Source organism: Hyperoodon ampullatus (genome assembly GCF_949752795.1).
Source record: "Hyperoodon ampullatus genome assembly, chromosome: 3".
In the NCBI taxonomy this organism is placed as follows: domain Eukaryota; kingdom Metazoa; phylum Chordata; class Mammalia; order Artiodactyla; family Ziphiidae; genus Hyperoodon; species Hyperoodon ampullatus.
The window spans coordinates 174,569,416-174,588,730 of record NC_136916.1 but is presented as its reverse complement, the minus strand read 5'-3'; the positions used below and the strand labels follow the sequence as shown (position 1 = coordinate 174,588,730).

Genomic DNA, 19,315 nt, shown 5'->3' with positions numbered 1-19,315 from the left:
CGCCGCCGACTCGGCGCCCCCACAGATAAGACCCCAGTGGGAGACCATCCTCCACCTTCCCCAGTGGTCTACCACGTCGTGAATCACAGATTCTCTCCCGAATTCCGGGACGAGCGGTCGGGTTGGCGGGGGAACGGTGCGTGTCCCCGGCGCCCTCGCACCCTCCTGGCAAGGAAGAGGGTACGGACCGTGCTCCGGGACGGTTGACAAGGCCGTGGCCTTCCCGGTGCGCAACCCGGGGCTGGAATGGAAACGCTGCAACCTCGGCGCGCTCCGGCAGGGGACGGGGGTGGAAACGGGGGCGGAGGAGCCGGGGGCAGGGAAGGGGACAAAGAGCCGCTCTGCCGCCGGGGAGAGCGACCCCCGTGTCAGAGTCCTATTGTCCGTCGTATCTCAGACTAAGCTGGACTCTGGTGCCCCCGGGAGGGAGAAGGGGAGCTGTCCTTCGGATCTTGGGTATTTGTTTATTTGGGGCGGGGGAGGCCGGGCGGGGCACGCGGGCCCAGGAAGGGGCTGGGCGACCATTTCCGCGCGTCTCCTTTAAGGGAAGCCCTGCCCTACCTTTCCCACCTTCCCCCTCCTTGCAGCCGTACCTGCATTTTAAAAGCACCCTGTAGCCCTGGGATTGGCCGAGGCCGCGTCCTCCCGGCGCAGAAACTTGAACCGCCAGTGGACTGTACCATCTCCGCCGCGTCCCCCGCTTGCGCCCCGCCCCTCCCGCACACCCCCGGAGAGGCCCAATCGGACGGGTGTGGGGGCGGGACCATGGCTCGACCGCGCCTGTGGCAGGGCCCCGGGCGGGCGGGCGCACGGCGCAGGGGGACGTGGGGGCCGGCCGTGCCTCGCCCTCTCCCTTTCCCGGAGGCGGGGCCGGGCCGCGGCGCCCCGCCCCTCCCCGCCCGGAGTGGGCGGGGCGGCTGGGGCTCCGGAGCTGGGCCGGGGGCGGGCCACCGCTTGCTTCGCCTAAGCCCGGAGAGCGCCCGGCACTGCAGCCGCCGACGCAGCAGTGGTCCCAGCTCGCCGAGCCTCGAGACACGCGGGTTCCCGGGCGGCCCGGGAGGGCGCTGCGTGAGGGCGCGCGAGGCGGCGCGGGGCAGGCCGCACGCGCCCCTGGTCGCCCCCCGCCCGCGGGCGGACCGGCCCAGCGCAGCCCCGGCAAGGGGAGCGCCGGCCGGGCGAGGGCGCGGGCGATGCCGCGGTGACGGCCCCGCCATGGCGAAGCCCCCGGCGGCAGCGGCGGCGGCGGCGGCGGCGTCGTCGGAGGAGCTGAGCCAGGTGCCGGACGAGGAGCTGCTGCGCTGGAGCAAGGAGGAGCTGGCGAGGCGGCTGCGGCGCGCCGAGGGCGAGAAGGTGGGCCTCATGCTGGAGCACGGCGGCCTGATGCGCGACGTGAACCGGCGGCTGCAGCAGCACCTGCTGGAGATCCGCGGCCTCAAGGACGTGAACCAGCGGTTGCAGGACGACAACCAGGAGCTGCGCGAGCTCTGCTGCTTCCTCGACGACGACCGGCAGAAGGGGCGCAAGCTGGCGCGCGAGTGGCAGCGCTTCGGGCGCCACGCGGCCGGCGCCGTGTGGCACGAGGTGGCCCGCTCGCAGCAGAAGCTGCGCGAGCTCGAGGCGCGCCAGGAGGCCCTGCTGCGTGAGAACCTGGAGCTCAAGGAGCTGGTGGTGCTGCTGGATGAGGAGCGCGCGGCGCTGGCGGGGGGCGCGGGCGGCGGCGGCGGTGGCGGAGGCGGTGGCGGCGCCGGCTCCCGTAGCTCCATCGACAGCCAGGCCAGCCTGAGCGGGCCGCTGGCGGGCGGCGCGGCCGGAGCGGGGACCCGCGACGTGGGCGATGGCAGCAGCACGTCGAGCGCCGGCAGCGGCGGCAGCCCCGACCACCACCACCACGTCCCGCCCCCGCTGCTGCCCCCCGGGCCGCACAAGGCCCCGGACGGCAAGGCTGTCGCAACTCGCAGGTCCCTGGACGACCTGTCGGCGCCACCGCACCACCGAAGCATCCCCAACGGCCTGCACGGTAAGGAGTCACCTGCCGGGCGGCGCGGGTCTCGGGCCCAGAGTCCCTTACCCCGAGGGCGGCCGCCGCTCCAGACCCCTCCTCCAGCTGGCATCCAGAGAGATCCCGAGCCCACCCGCAGTGGGGCTTTGGGTGGTGATTTTCTGGTTAAGTGATGGAGGCGTGTCTCTGCTCCTCTGAATACGCAGCGGGCCCGGGACCGCCAGACCCCAGAAAAGTTTCTCTCCTGCGGAGTTTATCCGTATCAGAGTCTGGCACTGTAGGGCTAGCCGGAGGCACCGCATCCCTGCCTGGAAACCGTTGTCCGGGAGCGGGAAGTTTTTAATGGAAAAGAAAGAAAGAAAGGCCCTTTGAGGGAAAGTGAAATTCCCTCTCTTATCTGGAGCAACAGGCAGCCCCAAACCTAAGCAGTGTTCACCTGTGTGCTGGGGCTGGAATTCCACCTGACCTTCTCCCTGCTGCCTGCCCTCTGGGAAGGATCAGAGGCAGGTGGGCCAGAGTACCCGGGGCTAAGAGCCTTCCTCGGCTGCTGTTAGTGCTGCCTTTCTCGGGGCTCAGGGACCTTTCTCAACCCAGGCTCTAAAACTTTCCAGAGGAATACGGGCTTGGAATGAATCCTGGCTTTTTGTCTGCAGGCCTCGGTTTCCTTATCTGTAGAATGGAACCGATAATCCCTACCTCCTGGATTTGAGGTGGAGATAAAAGCCTCTGAAGGGTTTGTAAACTGTTGGTCACCTTACAGGAAGTGCCACAGTCTGCGGCGGCCAGGGTGTGGGTGGGAGGACCTTTGGTCTCAGGAAAGCTCAGCTACTGTCTTCCACGCCTGTGTGACTGTCGGGCCCAAGGCAGAGGGCTCTGTAGGAGCGGAGCAGCCGGCCCCCATCCCCAGCCTTCTGATCAGTGCTTCTTCCTGCTGCCTGTCTCCTCTCCCACCTCCCTGTCCTTCCACATTTTTTAGTGGCTTGACTCCTACCTCTGGTGGCAGTTGCTGCTGCCTGAACTATTTGCCTGAAGGTGGAGATTAAACAGCCCTTTCTGGTTCTCTTTAAAGGCTTTCCTAGTTCAGAGAAAGTGTATCTAGGCTTTAAGTGACTGTTCTTCCCCAGAGTGACAGCCAGGAGGTGGGGTGGGGTGGGGACAGGGCTCTCTCTCTTTGGTTTGGTGGCCAAGTGGCCTCTGCAGGTGCCTTGCGGGGGTGGGGGCTGGGGTGGGAACTGGACCCGGGGAGGTGGGGTGATAGCCCAGCACCGTTTTTCCTTCGTTTACCTTCCCAGCCTGTGAGTTCAGGGCAGGACTAGGTTTAGAGGGATATTCTGTTACTGATTAGCAATCTAAGGCTACAACTTGGGTTTCTCTCGGTAACTCTGTATCCACCCCACCTCCCACCAGCAGCCTCCTTAAGGCCAGTGGGAGTAGCTCAGCGTTAGGCGGTTTAATATGTTAAGGTTGCACCATCTGGGCAGTGGGGAGTCCCAGGCCCAGCCTCTCCGGCCTCGGCTTCTTGGGGGCCTTGGGAGGGTCAGATTTCTGGGCCTCCGTTTGCCCGAGTGCGGTATGAGGCGGGGGATTGCTGCAGTCCTGCCTGTGGCTAGGAGATGGAATGTTTCTGGTTTTCAGCTGTGTCATCAATGACACTTGGCCAGGGCGATTCTCAGCAGGGCACTGAAGCGCCGCAGTGTCAGAGCGTATTTGCTGAGAAGTTCTGTCATGTTTTGGACAAGGCGACGCGGACCCCGTCTGGCTCAGGGTTTTGCTGCTTCAGTGAACAGAGCAGGAGTGGAGGACTGGACCCTACCCGAGGTTCCCACCCCACTGGGGGAGGGCGGGACCGGTGGAGCTGTAGGGTTTCCTGCAGAATCCATGCTGCCACCAGTCCCATGGGCACTCGGAACAGGACTGCCACAGATTTTGTGGTGGCAAAGCTTTGTGTTGGGTGGCATAAACATTCGGCATTATTATCATGAATTTCAGTTATAAGTGGGATCGCTGTCGTTTAGTTTTGTCTCATAAAGTCAGGCGTGGCCTTGAGTTGTTCTCCCAACAATGTGAGTAGGATGTCTGGAAACAAGGAAAGGCCCATCTCTTAGAAACCACTTTTCTGTACTTGGACCTGTAGTTTTGAGCGGAGAGCGAGCCAGAGATGAGGCTGGTGACAGGCCTCGGTCTGGGTGGTGGCGAAAGGAGTCAGATACCAGGCTTGTGCCTCGGGCCCTTATCCCCATTGTACAGCCAAGCAAGTGGAGGCTCAGAGAGGTTCTGAGCGTTTCCTGGGAAAGCAACTGAGATTCAAATGTCTCAGTCCCAGTTGCCTGGGTGGTGCCCCGGGGGTCCTCTACTGCCCAGGCCGTGGGCTGGCTTGCGTCTCCGGCAGCCTGCTGTCATTGTGGCCGATAATATTCATCCGCAGACACTGCTGACTCCCTATTCTTGGTTCCTGACCCACGTTTGCCCTCCTTCTCCTGTCCTGGGAAGTGTCACTTCCTTATCGGTGACCACTGAGCAGATGGCTGATAACCCTGTTACCCAGAGGGCTCAGACTGTCTCGTGTTCAAATCTACACTCTTCCCTCTTCTCTTTGGCCAGTTACTTAACTGCCCTGAGCCCCTTTCTGCTCTTCTTCTGTAGAGTGGGGCAAAACCCGAAGTGCCCCCTTTATCCCTACACACAGTGGGCCTCGACAGTTGTCGGAATCCTTGCCGTGCCTACTTCTTCCAAGTCTCCTCATGAGAAAGAGGGGGGCCTGTTGGGGGTTTGCCAGATAGACATCGGTGTTCTCTTTGAAACTGTGTTTGCTGTTTAGACAGACCCGCTCGCTTGAATGTTTGCGACTGAGCCGGTGTCTGGTGGCACCTGCGGATGTGCTGGGGAGCAGTGGCCCTGTAGTCCTCTCTTGGAAGCTGCAGGGTACCTGCAGCCCTTCTGGATGCCAGAAGGGCCCTAAGCAGCTGTGGTGGGTGGTGGCCCATCGGTATTCCAGGCCGTACCCGGCTGGGGCTGGGCCTGGTGGGCCTGTGAATGGGGATGCAAATAGGCCTTTCTCTTGGTTGTTTTGTTTTGTCTTGTTTTGATAGAGGTCTGGGCTGGGCTGACTAAAGTCTGGACTGGGATGCTCTTTACTTTAATCCGGTGGGGCAAACTGAGGCAGGCGAACCCCAAACATCAGAAGGTCAGCTTTGCCACTTTGACCAGATGCAATTTTCAAACAAAAGTATTTCCAACAATTCTCCCCTCCCCCTCCCCATCCTGGGTGTCCCACCTTCTTTCTCCCTTCCCCCCATGTCCCCATTCACATCTGTCCCAGTCCCCCCATCACACCATGGGGTCCACTCCCCTTTAGCTAACCCACAGAAACCGGGGCCTCCAGCAGCCTTTGTGTGGGCCCTGTTTACTTTTAAAAGTTTGGATTAAAAATTTGAGCTTCTCAAAATAAGATGGGTTTGTCCTCCTGCTTGTGTTTTTTGTTGGTTTAAAGGGTGGATGGAGCGAGGGTGGTCTGGGCCTCTGGCCCTGAATAGGTCTTTTATGAGGGGCCTCCCAGCTCAGCAGCTCCTGGGCAGGATGCTAATAAGGCAGCTTTTCCTAAACCCAGTCAGGCCTGGGGGCAAAGGTCAGTAAAGACAATGGGGCAGGTTGAATAAGCTTTTCCCCCTCCCTCCGCATCCTGACTCTGACCATCCATCACTGGCCTTGGGGTACCGAGCCCCCAGGGCCACATACCAAAGGGGGCTGGAGCTCACTGGCCTGTAACCCAGGGTGGGACCAGGGTGTGCCCGGCACTTCACAGTTTACCACAGAGGGTGTCCCAGTCCCAGCTCCATCCTGTTCAGAGCTCCCAAATGGTCCCATATCGCAGGTGGGGAAACCGAGGCATGGAGCGGTATGGTGACTTGCTCCCAGTCCCGTGGGCTGGCTGGGGGGCCTGGGATCAGTCTGGGGAATCAGTCTTGGCCTCTAGTGTCAGTCTGGCCCTGCCGCCCTGTGCCTGCTGCCCCTCTGGACCGGGACAGCCTGAGACTCCCATGGGAGACCCCCACCAACAGTGGAAGGCTGTCCGGAGCTTGGTCCTGGGCAGGGCCCCCTGTAGATGGACCCAGGCAGGATGGGGCGGGAGCTCCAGGGGCTGGACCTGTGTAGCAAAGGTGTGGCACCTGTTCTCAGTCCAGACCCAGAGGCTCAGTCATGCTGTCCTGCTTCCTGGCATGACGTTCACTGGTTCACGGTTCTGGAGATCAGTGGGATGGGGAAAGCGCAGGCTTCCGCGCAGGGAGTCCCTCCTCGCTTATATGTTTCATTTCCTCGCTTCCGTGCCAGGCCGGTTTCCCTCTGCTGTTGTGGCCCCAGCAGACCCCTTACCCATGGCCTGGCCTCTGAGTTGTTAGGACACAAACTTGGTTTCGTATCGTTCCCGGAGCAGCGCGATTAGCAAGGAAATCTTCTGCTGCTTGTCATCTGTGTTTTGCACCCATGGGGATTTTCTGTGCCGTGTTTGTCCTTGTCATCAGCACAAGGAGTTGGAAGGCTACGACCCTGCTCGAGTTGCAGGACCCCTGTGGACCTCTGTTTTCTCATCTGCGAAGTGGGAAGCTGTTGCCCGCCTTTGGGTTGAGGGAGGAGGGAGTGTGGTGATGTGTGTAAACTGTGCAGCGTGCGTGAGGTGGCAGCTTACTGCACCTCGAAGCCTCACCTGTGTCTCGAGGAGGATACTACTCTGGTCCTAGAACTGAGCCTTAAAGGATGGGTTCAGTGACCCTCCACTGTCACCTGGACCCTGCAGACTTGCCTCCTCGGGGTGGGGATGGGGGACCCCCTGACACATGCTCGTGAGGGGGGCCCTTGTGCCCACCGCGTGTCAGAGCCAAGTGAGTTGTTGTCTAGTTGAACGGAAGGGGGGTGGCATTCCAGCAGCAGCAGCAGGTCTGCAGGTGGATCTGGACCATGGGTGCCGAGAGCCCAGGGCCTATGAGGTGTTCTCATGACGCGTGGGGGAGGCCTGGGGCCTGGAAGCCTCCTCATGGGAACAGAAAGAACCAGAACATTGAGCCGGGGGAGGAAAAGCTTTGGGGCTGGAGAGCTGCTTGCTGGGCGGGGAGGGCTGTCAGGCCAGCGGGGTCAGTGCTGTGTGTAGCCCCCCAGGGTGGACCCCCAAAGTTCCAGCGATTCGGATTTCAGCCTTCACAGACAAGAGCGGTCCAGGTGGACTAGGTTGCATCTGGAGGTGGGGAGGCATGCAAGCACAGGGCATTCCTGAACCCACTGTAATGGGACACCCAGAGAGCTGGGCATCTGGTTGTGTGAGTACAGAAGAGCGAGTAGAGAACAGTCAGGGAGGTGGGCGGGCAGGGCTGGGTGGCTGAGAGAATTCACCCTTCAAGCAGGAGGGAAGACAGGAGCAGACGTTTATTGAGTGGTTACTCAGTCTGAGTTCTGAGTGCCACTCGCGGTGATTCATGTAGCCGGGCTTGGGGAGCGGCGGTTCCGGAGCATTAACCTGGGGTCCGTCGTGGTGGCGGCTGGGCTGGGGACAGAGGGGCAGGAAGCTTGGGGCCTCCAAGGTGGCCATGGCTGTGACCGTGGTCATGGGAGAGAACCTTCTCTGAGGTTCTCAGATCAGGCAGGTCTGCCCCAAAGCCCTGCCCCCAACCCCCGTCTGCCTCCTTGTGACTCTGACCTGTGGGGTCAGGGGTCAGTCCTGAGCCGCTGGGGGGCTCGCGTAGAGTAGCACCTGTGGGCGACAAACTCTCTCTCTCTGCAGCCTCCCTGTACCTGCCCACAGAGCAGTTATACCCACGGTTGCTCTGCCCACACTGCAACCTGGGTGCCCGGGATCCAGGCAGGGAGTGCTCTGGGATTTCCTCAGAGCTGGGGAGGCAATGAGGGGACCCCAGTGGCTTCCCCAAAGCCTGGCGACAGAGGAACAAACTTGTCTGCTAAAGGGACGTGACGCTCCTTTGATCACGAACAGGGAGGAATGGTGCCCCTCTTCCCAGGCACCCAGAGCTGGTCATTGTCACACGTTCCCCTCTTGCTGTCCTCTGCTGCCACAGGCCGGTGGGGGCAGGTGGGTGGAGTGTCATAGGGCAGGTCTGGAGCTGGGTCAGTCCCCTGGTGATGAGTGCCTGCCTGCTCTTGCAGGAGTCACTGTTGGTCTCTGCTCTCTGGGAAGCAGGGCAGAAAGATCAGGAGTTTTATCGATTCGTTTGTAAGTGTTCTTGGGATCACCCTGTGTATGATGTTTAAACAGAGGTGCGGAGCATCACTTAACCAAAGCAGAAGCCGGGAGCCCTGGGACGTGGGTGAGGGTCTGTTTCCCTTTCCTCCTTCCTGCTTCCTCATTGGCCAGAAGCCTTCGTCATTTGTTATTTCCTGAATTCAAAGATGGGCTTTCCCCTCCTCTGTTGCAGTGCAGGGTGCATCTTAGAATCAGTCTGTGTGTTTACTGCACAGGTTTCCCCTCCCTTACTCTGGAAAATTGGGCATCTGTGACTGATAGTATCTTAGAGTGGAGGAAATGCCAAGCCTGGGAAAGCCGGAAACCCTGGCGCAAACTGCCCGGAGCCCTAAAGGCGCTCAGAGGAGACTTGGAAGGGAAGGGGGAACCGCCCCAGGCTTGGCCACAGCGGTGCTGAGCTGCACTGGGGTCCCCGTTTCTGCTGAGGAAAAGACTCAGGGCAGTGAGGCAAGTCACATCCGATCATGTTGGGTGGGGAGGGGGCCGTCCAGCGTGATGCTGGAGCCTGCGCCCACCTGTGCCCCCCTTGTCCCCGTCTGACTGTTCATCAAGCCCCTTTCACTCTTGGAAGTGCCCTAGTTTGGCTCTCAACCCCTTGAGGTGGGCCGGGAGCTCAGCAGAGGGGGTGGCTGAAGTTGGGAGCTGAGATGGGCCTGGGAGGTGGAGCCGGTCAGTACAAGCAGGGGAGAGGCCAGGCGTGGCGGGAGGAAGAGCTGGGGAGCAGGCACATCTGGCTCCGAGGGCTGACGGGTGACTGGGCGATGCTGGGCAGGTGGGGTCTGTGGCACTCCTCCCACTGTACCTGCTTCCCCCACCCCGGCCCCCCGAAGTCCCTGGGCTGTGCTTTTCTAGCTGTGAGTGGTTCCAGCTGTGACCTTCTCTGCGAGTTTTTCCACAGTTACGTGTGAGGGGTGCACTCAGAAACCGGTACTTTTACATGGACCATCCCCTCCCTTTCCCCTGTGCCCCACTTAATACATACACGGGTGGCCCCATCCGCTGATATGGTCACCACATCTGGGGTTTTGGGGACACGGCTGTGCCCTCCAGGGCTGTTCTGTGTGGGTTAGATGACACAGAACGAGCAGCTTGAGCCCACTCGTGACCTGACCTAATGCAAGCCCCTTGTTTGCCCATCTGTAAAATGGGAAGCTTGGATGGGCCCCGCCCAGGGTCCCAGAGACCCTAGCATCCTCTACAACTGGCAGAGCCACAAGGAAAGGGCCACCTGCCCTGCCCATCCTGCCTCTTGTCGTTACCTTTGTGGTTAGGTCTCTTGCCTGGTGGCTGGTCCTCAGCTTGGGGCAGGTCTGGGTGGTGGCGGTGCTGTGGTTGCCATGACACACAGGCACTGCTCTGTCCAGCACTGGCTTAGACCGAGACCCCTGGCTGGCCAGCCTGTCCTCGTGAGGGGCTGCGGTGAGTGCCCCGGTGGAATTACCTGCCTCTGCCATCCGATCGCCTCCTGCAGGACTGGGTAGCAGGTTTGGTGCTAGAGGAGAATGCCTGGCTCTGGTTCCCTGGTGTGGGGTTGCCTGGGACGAGGCCACCTGTTCTGAACTTTTGCCATTTGCTGTCCTATTTCTCCCCAAGACCCTAACCTTCCCCAGGGCGGGGTCCAGTCTTCCTGGCACATGGTGGGTGCTCAGTAAATGTCGGGGTGAGGAATGGGCAGCCCGGAGGCACTGGACGAGGTCTCCCTCTTGTTTTAAACCCGACAGTGATCAAGCCGCCTTGGCCACTTGCCTTTCTTTTTTGCATTTGTTCCATTTGGCACCAAATGGTCTTCAGCTACTTCAAAACAAACAAACAAACCTGCCCCCACTCCCAGGATGATAACTTGTACACCCCGCTGCCCCTCCTCTCCCCAACTTCCCTGTTTTCTTTGAACAGTTACTAAAAGATACGTTTGCTTTTTTTTGCTTGTTGTTTTTGGTTTATTGTTATTTGTTTAATTAGTTATCTGTTTTATACATATTAGTGTATATATGTCAATCCCAATCTCCCAGTTCATCCCCCGCCCCCCCCCCCCCCGGCTTTCCCCCACCCTTGGTGTCCATACGTTTTTTCTCTATGTCTGCATCTCTATTTCTGCTTTGCAAACCGGTTCATCTGTACCATTTTCTAGGTTCCACATATATGCATTAATATATGATATTTGTTTTTCTCTTTCTGACTTACTTCACTCTGTATGACAGTCTCTAGGTCCATCCACATCTCTACAAATGACCCAATTTCATTCCTTTTTATGGCTGAGTAATATTCCATGGTATATATGTGCCACATCTTCTTTATCCATTCATCTGTTGACGAGCATTTAGGTTGCATCCGTGACCTGGCTATTGTAAATAGTGCTGCAGTGAATATTGGGGTGCACGTGTCTTTTCGAATTATGGTTTTCTCTGGGTATATGCCCAGTAGTGGGATTGCTGGGTCATATGGTAATTCTATTTTTAGTTTTTTAAGGAACCTCCATATTGTTCTCCATAGTGGCTGTATCAATTTACATTCCCACCAACGGTGCACGAGGGTTCTCTTTCCTCCACACCCTCTCCAGCATTTGTTGTTTGTAGGATTTCTGATGATGCCCGTTTGAACCGGTGTGAGGTGATACCTCGTTGTAGTTTTGATTTGCATTTCTCTGATAGTTAGTGATGTTGAGCATCCTTTCATGTGTTTGTTGGCCATCTGTATGTCTTCTTTGGAGAAATGTCTATTTAGGTCTTCAGCCCATTTTTGGATTGGGTTGTTTGTTTTTTTAATATTGAGCTGCATGAGCTGTTCATATATTTTGGAGATTAATCCTTTGTCTGTTGATTTGTTTGCAAATATTTTCTCCCATTCTGAGGGTTGTCTTTTTGTCTTGTTTATGGTTTCCTTTGCTATGTACACGTTTGCTTTTATCAGTGGTTCCCAACCTCGGCTGCATATTAGATATCACCTCCGGGGAACTTTAAAAAGTGCCAGTGCCTGGACCAGCCCTCAGAGATGGGCCCCAGTTGGTCCTGGAGCCTCCCGTGGTTGTAGAAGTTCCTGGGGGTTCTGCCGACGGCAGAGCCACTGTGGGAAGCTCTGGGAGAGAAGCTGCTGGGCCCGCAGGGCTGCCCAAGCTGGAGATGGCCCATCAGCAGGTGAGCCGGAGGGAAAGACGCGGCCCCACACTGGGGCATCACGGAGCCTGGCCCGCAGGGTGGGGAGGCTGGTGTCAGCTCACGTTAGCCGTGAGGGTGAAACAGGCCCGTTTGTACACTGCCTTGCTGACATTCGCCGTGTGGATGCCCCGGGAGCTGGCTTTGGTTCGCCCGGCGGGGCTGCCAGGCAGCAGTGGAAAGCTGGGTTTGAGCCTGGCCTTGCATTTCCTGAGCACCTACCCCAGCTCTGGATACAGCCCGGTTTGCTCCCCCAGCTCCCCGCCCTGGGAGCTAGAATAGACTGCCAGGCATCGGCACGGAGGCGCCGCCTTTGCCACCCCTGTTGTGGGGTGCTAGGCCGCCCCAGACAGGGTGGGGGCCTTTTAAGGCTGCGGTCAAGGGCGCAGAGGCAGGCTGGGCCAGTGGCACCCAGACGGCAGCTTGCGAGGAGAGCCGACCCATTTCCACAAATAGCCCATCCACTGTCAGGGGAAGCATCTCTTTGTCTTCCCAAATCTGTCTTTCCGTCGGCTCCCGGGTTGTAAGGCTAGAAGGAGGCACGCTCTTGTCTTGGAATCAGAGGCTCCGGGAGCCACCCTCCCCCCCCCCCCCCCCACAAGGGCCCGATTGTCCGTCGGCCCTGAATGCGCCCGCCCGTCACGGAGCGCGCCGCACCGGCCCCTCTCCCTAATGAGCCCGCTCTGGGAGTGGCCCTTTGTGGCGGGTTCCGGCCACGCTGCCTGTGCCAGGGCTCTCAGAAGGCTCGATTTCCCGGCCGCTTCACATCTCTCGGAGCTGATGGGACAATGGGAGGCTCCCGCCGTGCCCTTTCTCCTTTTTTTCTGTGTTTTCTGGAATGTGCACACACCGCTCTTATATACGGGACAGAAAATTAAGCAGCAGGTTTCTCCCTCTCTCAGCACCCTCTGCCCCGGCGGGGAGGGCTCCCGGCTCTCCTCGCCTTTCCCAGCCCTTCCCGTGGGACCTCCCCCCACCATTGTCTCCCTCCTCTTGTTCCCGGGTCTCTCCGGGCTCCTTCCCCTGAAAACAGGCTCATGTTTCCTAGTCCAGAGCAATAAACAAAATCCTCTCCTTTCTGTTTTCCTGCCCCCGGCTCCCTTCCTTCCCCACCCAATATTCCGAGGAGCACCAGAGGCCCAGCCCACCTTCCCACCCGCAGCTTCTTGGCCCCTGGCAGTCCTGGACCCCGGGGAAAGGCAGCTCCAGCTTGGTCCAGTGGCCTGTTCTCATCCTGACCTCTTGGTGGTGTTTGATGCCCACTCTGGGCTTGTCTTCTAGAACAGGGCAGTGTGGCTGGTCGCCGCCGACCTCCCTGGCAGCAGCTTCTGGCTTTCTCTAGCTGTCTCCTGCCCGTACTGGGAAGCATCACTCCCGGGCTAAGCCCCCAGTCTTTCTCTACCTTTCGCTCCTGACCTGGAGACCCAGCGGTCCAGTGTCATCCTGGCCACCATCCTGTTGACTCTGTGCCCTCTGAGTTTGGGCTCCTTTGTCTCACCTACACTCCTGTCCTCTCTGCCTAACGGGTGGCGACCCCACTACAGGGTTTCCTGGCTCTAGCCCTGAGCTGCCCACTAGTCACATGAGGCTGTTTCAATTCAATTTAATTAGGACTGAGTAACATGAGCGTTTCAGTTTCTGAGCTGCGCTCAGCCCCCTTGCCAGTGCTTTGCACCTTGTCGTTGCAGAAAAGGAACATCTCCGTCCTTCCAGAGAGTTCTGTCGGCAGCGCTGATCTGGACAACTCCTTGCTGCGCCGTGCACTGCACTCGTGCACAGAAGGAAGCTCTGTGTGTGAGCGTGGTGTCAGGGACTCTGCCCCGTCCTGCCAGGCTCCACGCACGGTCCCAGGGTCCGCTTGCCTTGCCGGTGCACAGCAGGCCCTTAGGGCTTCTGCGGGCAGGAATTGCCCTTTCCTACCTCCTGCACCCACTGAGATCCCGCCCTTCCCTTGAGGCTTAGGTCTGCCCTTAGAGATGGACAGTCACAGGATGTGTGACCAGCAGCCCTCGTGCACTCCGCGTCTGCAGGAGCCTCAAGCCAGGCTCTTGCCGTTTGCCCTGCAACCATGGATGCCACTCCCGCTGGTGGCCTTGTGTGTGGGTTCACGTGTATGTGTAGGACACCCAAGCCCAAGAGGCCATAGGGCTCCAGGAGGCAGCAGAGGTCTCCCCCGTAGAGCCCAGCCCCCCACTCCCAGCCACCAGCTCCTTATCCTCGAAATGAGGCCAGGAGGCCTGCGGGATCCGAAAACAAAGAAAACGGCTTTTCAGACGGTGGGGTGAGGTGGGGTCGGTTGCAGGGGGATGGACACAGGCCCTCCCCGCTCTCTCGTCCCTCCCCGCTCTCTCGTCCCTCCCCTCTGTGTGTAGAGGAGGTTGCAGACCTGCTCCGGCCGGTCCCCAGCTCTGAGCACGGTCCCCCTCCGGCCCTCCATGCGTGGCTGTGACGGGCAGCAGGCATTCTCACCACCTCGGGGTTAACGGAGCTGCCTGGGTCCAGCTGCGGGTCATTACGGCAGCCGGTCCCTGGCGGGTGAAGCCATTACGCACCGCACCTGGTGCTCTGCCCCTGGCCTCGACCCCACTGGTTACTGCCCTTCCTGTGCCCTTGAGCCCACTGTTGGGTGTCTGTGTGTGTGTGTGTGTGTGTGTGTGTGTGTGTGTGGCGGGGAGCATCAGGGCAACCGGTGAGATGATAGCAGGATGGCTCCCCCATGCCCCCTCCCCGCTTTGAAGGCCTGAGGAGGCATTGGCTTGGCCCTGGGAAGAGGGGCTAATATTCGGGCTTCCCTGACCTTGGGGGCCAGGAGGGTCTGAGGAGAGCCCCATTCTGAGGCATCTTACTCTGGAGATGCAGTTGACGGTGGTGGGCTGGCGGGAGGGGGCGATCCTTGGTGTCAGCTCCCTGGAGGTCCCCAGCACCCCGTGCAGCCACCGGGCCCCCGTTCCTCCTGCTGTCGCTCCTCTCCTGAGGGCATTTCCTGGCCTGGGGCCGAGGGTTTCCTGTGAGCCCTGCTTCACGCCCCCCTGCAAGCCCCTTCAGCCCCCCGCCCCACCTGTGGGAACTCCTGCTGACCCGCAGCAGCTCCTGAGCGTGGCCAGGAGGCCCCAGGGATGCTCCCTGCCCTCCCTCCGAGGTCCCGGCCCTGGAGGGTGGTCCCCAGCACGGTGCTGTTTTCATCTTGCCTCTCTCCCTGCAGAGTCCTTAATCCCTGTCCCCCGAGTTAAGGCCTCGTTCCCGTGAGCTGGCCTGGTTGTGGGCAATGTGATCCGCTCCCAAGCGTGTGGGGCTGAAACACTGTGGGTACTGCTGGATGAAAAGACCCCTTGTTTGTGGTGCAACCCAAACTCATGGGCGGGAAAGTGGCGGCGGGGGAGGTCGGGGTGGTGGCCGGCCCCCTGAGTCCGCACCCTTGCCCTCCAAAAAGGCGGCGCAGGTGGGGCCACTGGAACCTCCTGGCCTGGGGATTTATTTGGGGAGTTGTGATGGGAGGGAGACACCCGGGTCAGCTCAGCCTCCTCTGGTCCCTCCGCAGTCCCTGCTGCTTCAAGGTCAGCTGTGTCCTGCTCTGTGCTGACTTAAGTGGACACACGCTCAGTGGTCTCCTTAATCTGGGCATGGCAGGCTTCAGGGAGCCCTGGGCCCCCAACATGACTGTGTACTTATGCAGGTTCTCAGAGGTGGAGAGTGGTCTGTGGCCCAGGAAAGATCCAGAACCACAGTGGGAGGGGTAGTGAAATCCCTCCCTGAAGCCTTTAAAAAAATTTTTTTTAAAATTAATTAATTTATATATATATATATATATATTTTAAAATTTGTGTTCAGTTTCTTTTTAAAAATTTTTACTGAAATGTAGTTGATTTAGTTAGTTTGTGTTGTGTTAGTTTTAGGTGTACAGCAAAGTGATTCAGCTGTACTTATATATAAAAATATACTTTTTTTTACATTCTCTTCCGTTGTAGGTTATTACAAGATATTGAGTATAGTTCCCTGTGCTAAACAGTAGGTCCTTGTTGGTTACCTGTTTTATATACAGTAGTGTGTATATTTCAATCCCAAACTCCTAGTTTATCCCTCCTCCCACTTCCTCTTTGGTAACCGTAAGTTTGTTTACTACGTCTGTGAGTCTGTTTCTGTTTTGTAAATAAGTTCATTTGTATCATTTTTTTTTAGATTCCACATATAAGTGATATCATATGATAATTTTCTTTCTCTGTCTGACTTACTTCACTTAGTATGACGATCTCTAGGTCCATCCATGCTGCTGCAAATGGCATTATTTCATTCTTTATTATGGCTGAGTAATATTCCATTGTGTATATATACTGCATCTTTATCCATTCCTCTGTCAGTGGGCATTTAGGTTGCCTCCCCTTGAAGCCTTGAAAAAGTAAAAATGAATGAGCTTAACGCACGCACCTCGCCAGGAGGCTCCATGCAGGAGTCAGAGAGTGAAATCTAAAGGCATTCTTGGTTTGAGCCTGTGGTCTGGCGGGTGTGGATGTTGAGCTCTGGCTCACGCCCACCTCATCCTCTGTTCTCAGAAGTCACACTTCTTGTTGCTCTTTCCTGAAGTTGTCTGTATTCATGTGAGGGTTTAGAGTTGGGTAGGTGTTTCCACGTACATCTCTGCTTCCTGGACTTTTCTCTGCGTGTTGCTTCCTTTCTGCCTCGTTTTCCCTGGGCCTCAGTTTACCCAGCTGGGAGATGAGGCAGTTGGACCAGGTCCATGGGGGCTCAGAGACCGTGGAGGAACTTGAGAAAGTTCTAGATGCAAGGTCCTCCCTGGGTATCAGCCTTGCCCTGGTGGCTGTTCCCGGCCTGGCCCCTTCTCCCCATGCAGCCAAACCAGTGCCATTGGGTCTTCTTTTCTGTGTGACATTCCTGCCACGCTGGGGTTTCAGCGTCCACGGTGGCCCAGTTTCTAACCTCAGTCCCTCACGGTCCAAGTGCTTGCCCAGGTGGGGGACTGATCTGACCCAAAATCAGAAAGCAGTGGCCAGGAGGGATCGCTTGCTGCCCTCCTCCACCGCACCCACCGAGGCTTCGCTTTCCAAGCTCCGCCGCCCGCCCCAGAGGCACACATGCCAGCTCCCTGCGGCTGTGGGCACAGCAGCCATTGCCAGCAGGAGCAGAATGAAAATGGGAAAGTCTTCTAATTTCCTTCTTTTGAATTGCAACCTTGATCCTTCCTCTCTCCTCCTACAGACCACGCCTCTGGTGGCTTTTGAATAGGTCTGTGGGCTCCCTTTTCTCCAGCTGAAAATATGTGCAGTAGTGCCTCATTTGCCTTAATGACAATGGCAGGCTTAGGGCCCTGGGGAGAGGAGGAGGCCTGGGGGCGAGGAGAAGGCGGGTTTGGACTGCCGGGCCAGCGCCCAGCCTATGACTTTGACTCTGAAGCGTGCTCGTTCACTCATGTGCAAGCTGGTGTTTTCAGCCTCCTGGATGCCAATGGGGCAGGGCAGCTTTGGGGGGAGGGGGGAGTCCGGCATCCAGCCGAGAGGCCACGTCTCCCGGTGTCATCCCCAGTGGCCCTTCCGTGGTTCGCTGATTAGTTCCTGGAAGAAGCGGAAAGGACGGTCCCAAGGGGAGAATGGGGTCTAGGAGGCCTCAGGGGGTATGCGGGGGGCTTCGGGTAACGGGGGGCCGAGGGGAGATGGAAGGGACGCCGGGCCGGGGTCTCTGTGTTCCCCACGAGGACGGGGAGGGTGGCGTGGCTTTGGTACTCGCGTGGCAGACATGTATGAGGCTGTCCGTGGTGTGGGCCTCCGGGCGTGAGTGACTGCCTGCTGCTGGGTCCTATTCCCTCACCTGGGACTGAGCCTGCGGGAGGAGGGGTCAGCCCACCGCAGGGACAGGGAGGTGGGAGGGGCAGGGAATCCTCAGGTGCACCTGCTCCGCCGTGACCACCTCCCCACGGCGCGGTGCCCTCGGGTGTGGACCACGCCGGGCCCTCTGCTGGTCCAGTTGGGCCGGGGAGCCCCTCAGGCAGGGGAGCGGTGAGTAACAGTCTGACCTTGTTGAGGCCCCTCCCCCATCCTCCCCTCCCCCTCCCAATCCTCGGGCTCCACTTTGTCACCAGTGAAGCGGACCCTTGGGTTAGGGATCTCGAAGGGCCCCTTCACAGGGGGTTGGAATAAATCCACATACGCCATTCTCAATTTTTTGTCTTTCTAACACATCAGAAAACCAACATACGCCAGCCACCTCCCTCAGAGGTCTTGAACGAGACTTAGTTCTGACCATGTACTTCAGGCACCGAGGCTGTTTTTGGTCACGATTCATAGAGGACCAGGGGGGAGAAGGTCTTCGAAGGGGGAGTGACCCATGGCAGTGGCGGCTGTCAGAGCCCAGGGGGTCCTGCTCTGAACCGCTGGGCACTGGGCCTCCCCCGAAGCAGGTGGCCGCCTCGGATAACGTGCCCTCGTGTCCTACAGCTGTCCTTAGGGTTTATCCTTTTAATACTCGGGGTGCGTGAGGTGTCCCGCAGGCCCGGGAGGGGAATTTGTGGGGAAGGGGGGGTCCCAGTGGGAGGCTGCCCTGCTGGGGGGAAGGTGAGGTGGCCTGGCCGGGATCTGGGCCCCTGCTCTGCCTGTACCTGTCCTGCTGGGACCATCCCTCCTACCCTCCCCACAGGAGCAAGCAGAGCCCTGGGTCAGGAAGGCAGGGACCCACCCTCGCGAGCTCCGGAGGTTTGCCTGTGGCTCCAGGACTTAGCTGTGGCGCGCCAGCCCTGAGGCCGCCTGGTAGGATTTGGGGACCTGGACCGGCAGCGGCAGGGGTGGTGGAAGGGCCCGTGGGGCCGGGGGCAGGGCCGGGGGCTGCCTTGCTGGCACAGCACTATTCCTGTCCACGTCCCGAGAGGCTCAGACAAGGAGATGCTTGTGAGCCAGAGAGTTGTGAGTTGGCATCTGGAAATGATGCCTCATTACAGAGCTTGCTTCCTAAAAATGCGTGCATTTATCATGAAGGGCCTTCAGGAGGAGCCCTCGGGGCTGCTGGGGCCCGGACGTGGGCGGGGGGGGGCGTTGGAGCTGGCACGGCCCCATAGCACAGATGAGGACACGCAGTCCGCAGGCCCCTGGGATTTCACAGACACCACCGCCCCGTCCCTGTGCCTTAGTTTCCTGCCTGTCTCCCGGGGGCAGAGTGGGGATGTTGGTGGTCTTCTCAGCTCCGTGCTGTGCTGTCTCAAGCAGAGTGCCTCCGGCTGTGAGGGGTGGTAATGGTGGATGGGGCCCGGCCCCTGGTGCCTGCTCACCACTGCGTCCCTCCCCGCAGGCTGCCGGCCCCTGCTCGGGAGACACTTAGGGTCTGGTGTGTCTCTGAGTTGTGTGTGTGTGTGTGTGTGTGTGTGTGTGTCTGTGTCTGTGTCTGTGTGGTGGGCAGTTTTCTGTGGGAGCCCTGGAGGAGGGTCGGGGCCTGGTTCTGGCCTCAGCCTGTCCTGGACCCCCTCTGTGGGCCTCATCTGTAAGGGGCCCCTGAGGTCCCCCAGCCCTGCCCGTATCTGGGCCTTAGAGTCACGTTGGGTCATCATTACCATTTGGTCTGAGCACCGCCCAAGGCAGGCAGGGCCCATCAGGAAAGAAAGACCTGCCCAGAATGGGACGGTCCTCCCTGCAGGGAGGAGGAAGGAGTTCCCCGGGTGGCTGGCCTGGCCCCTGTCCCTGTGCCCTGAGTGTGGCCACCTCTCAGCCTCCCGCCTGAGGTCCAGGGAAGAGGGGCTCTGGCATCTCACACACCCCACTGCTGTGCTTGGCCAAGGCCAACTCACCCAGCGGGTCCCAGCTGAGGCTGTGATTGTTACCTGGCTGGCACCAGGTGCCACCTGATAGGGTCCAGATGGAGGGTCCTGAGCTCTGGTCATGGGTCCAACTGTGTAAACCCAGGCACGTCACACAAACCTGTGTGCCT

The 19,315-nt window shown here is 59.1% G+C and overlaps 1 protein-coding gene across 3 annotated transcripts in view; it reads left to right on the top strand.

Moving 5' to 3' along the window:
- Window positions 1-1,212: 1,212 nt before the first annotated feature.
- Window positions 1,213-19,315, top strand: part of CCDC85C (coiled-coil domain containing 85C) — a gene marked incomplete at both ends in the record, with an annotated part of 82,407 nt that continues 64,304 nt past the window's right edge. For all 3 annotated transcript variants that reach the window (XM_079700535.1, XM_079700534.1, XM_079700533.1), the window contains one exon: window positions 1,213-2,017. In XM_079700535.1, the coding sequence (XP_079556661.1) occupies window positions 1,213-2,017 (805 nt within the window). The remainder of the gene's footprint in view (window positions 2,018-19,315) is intronic.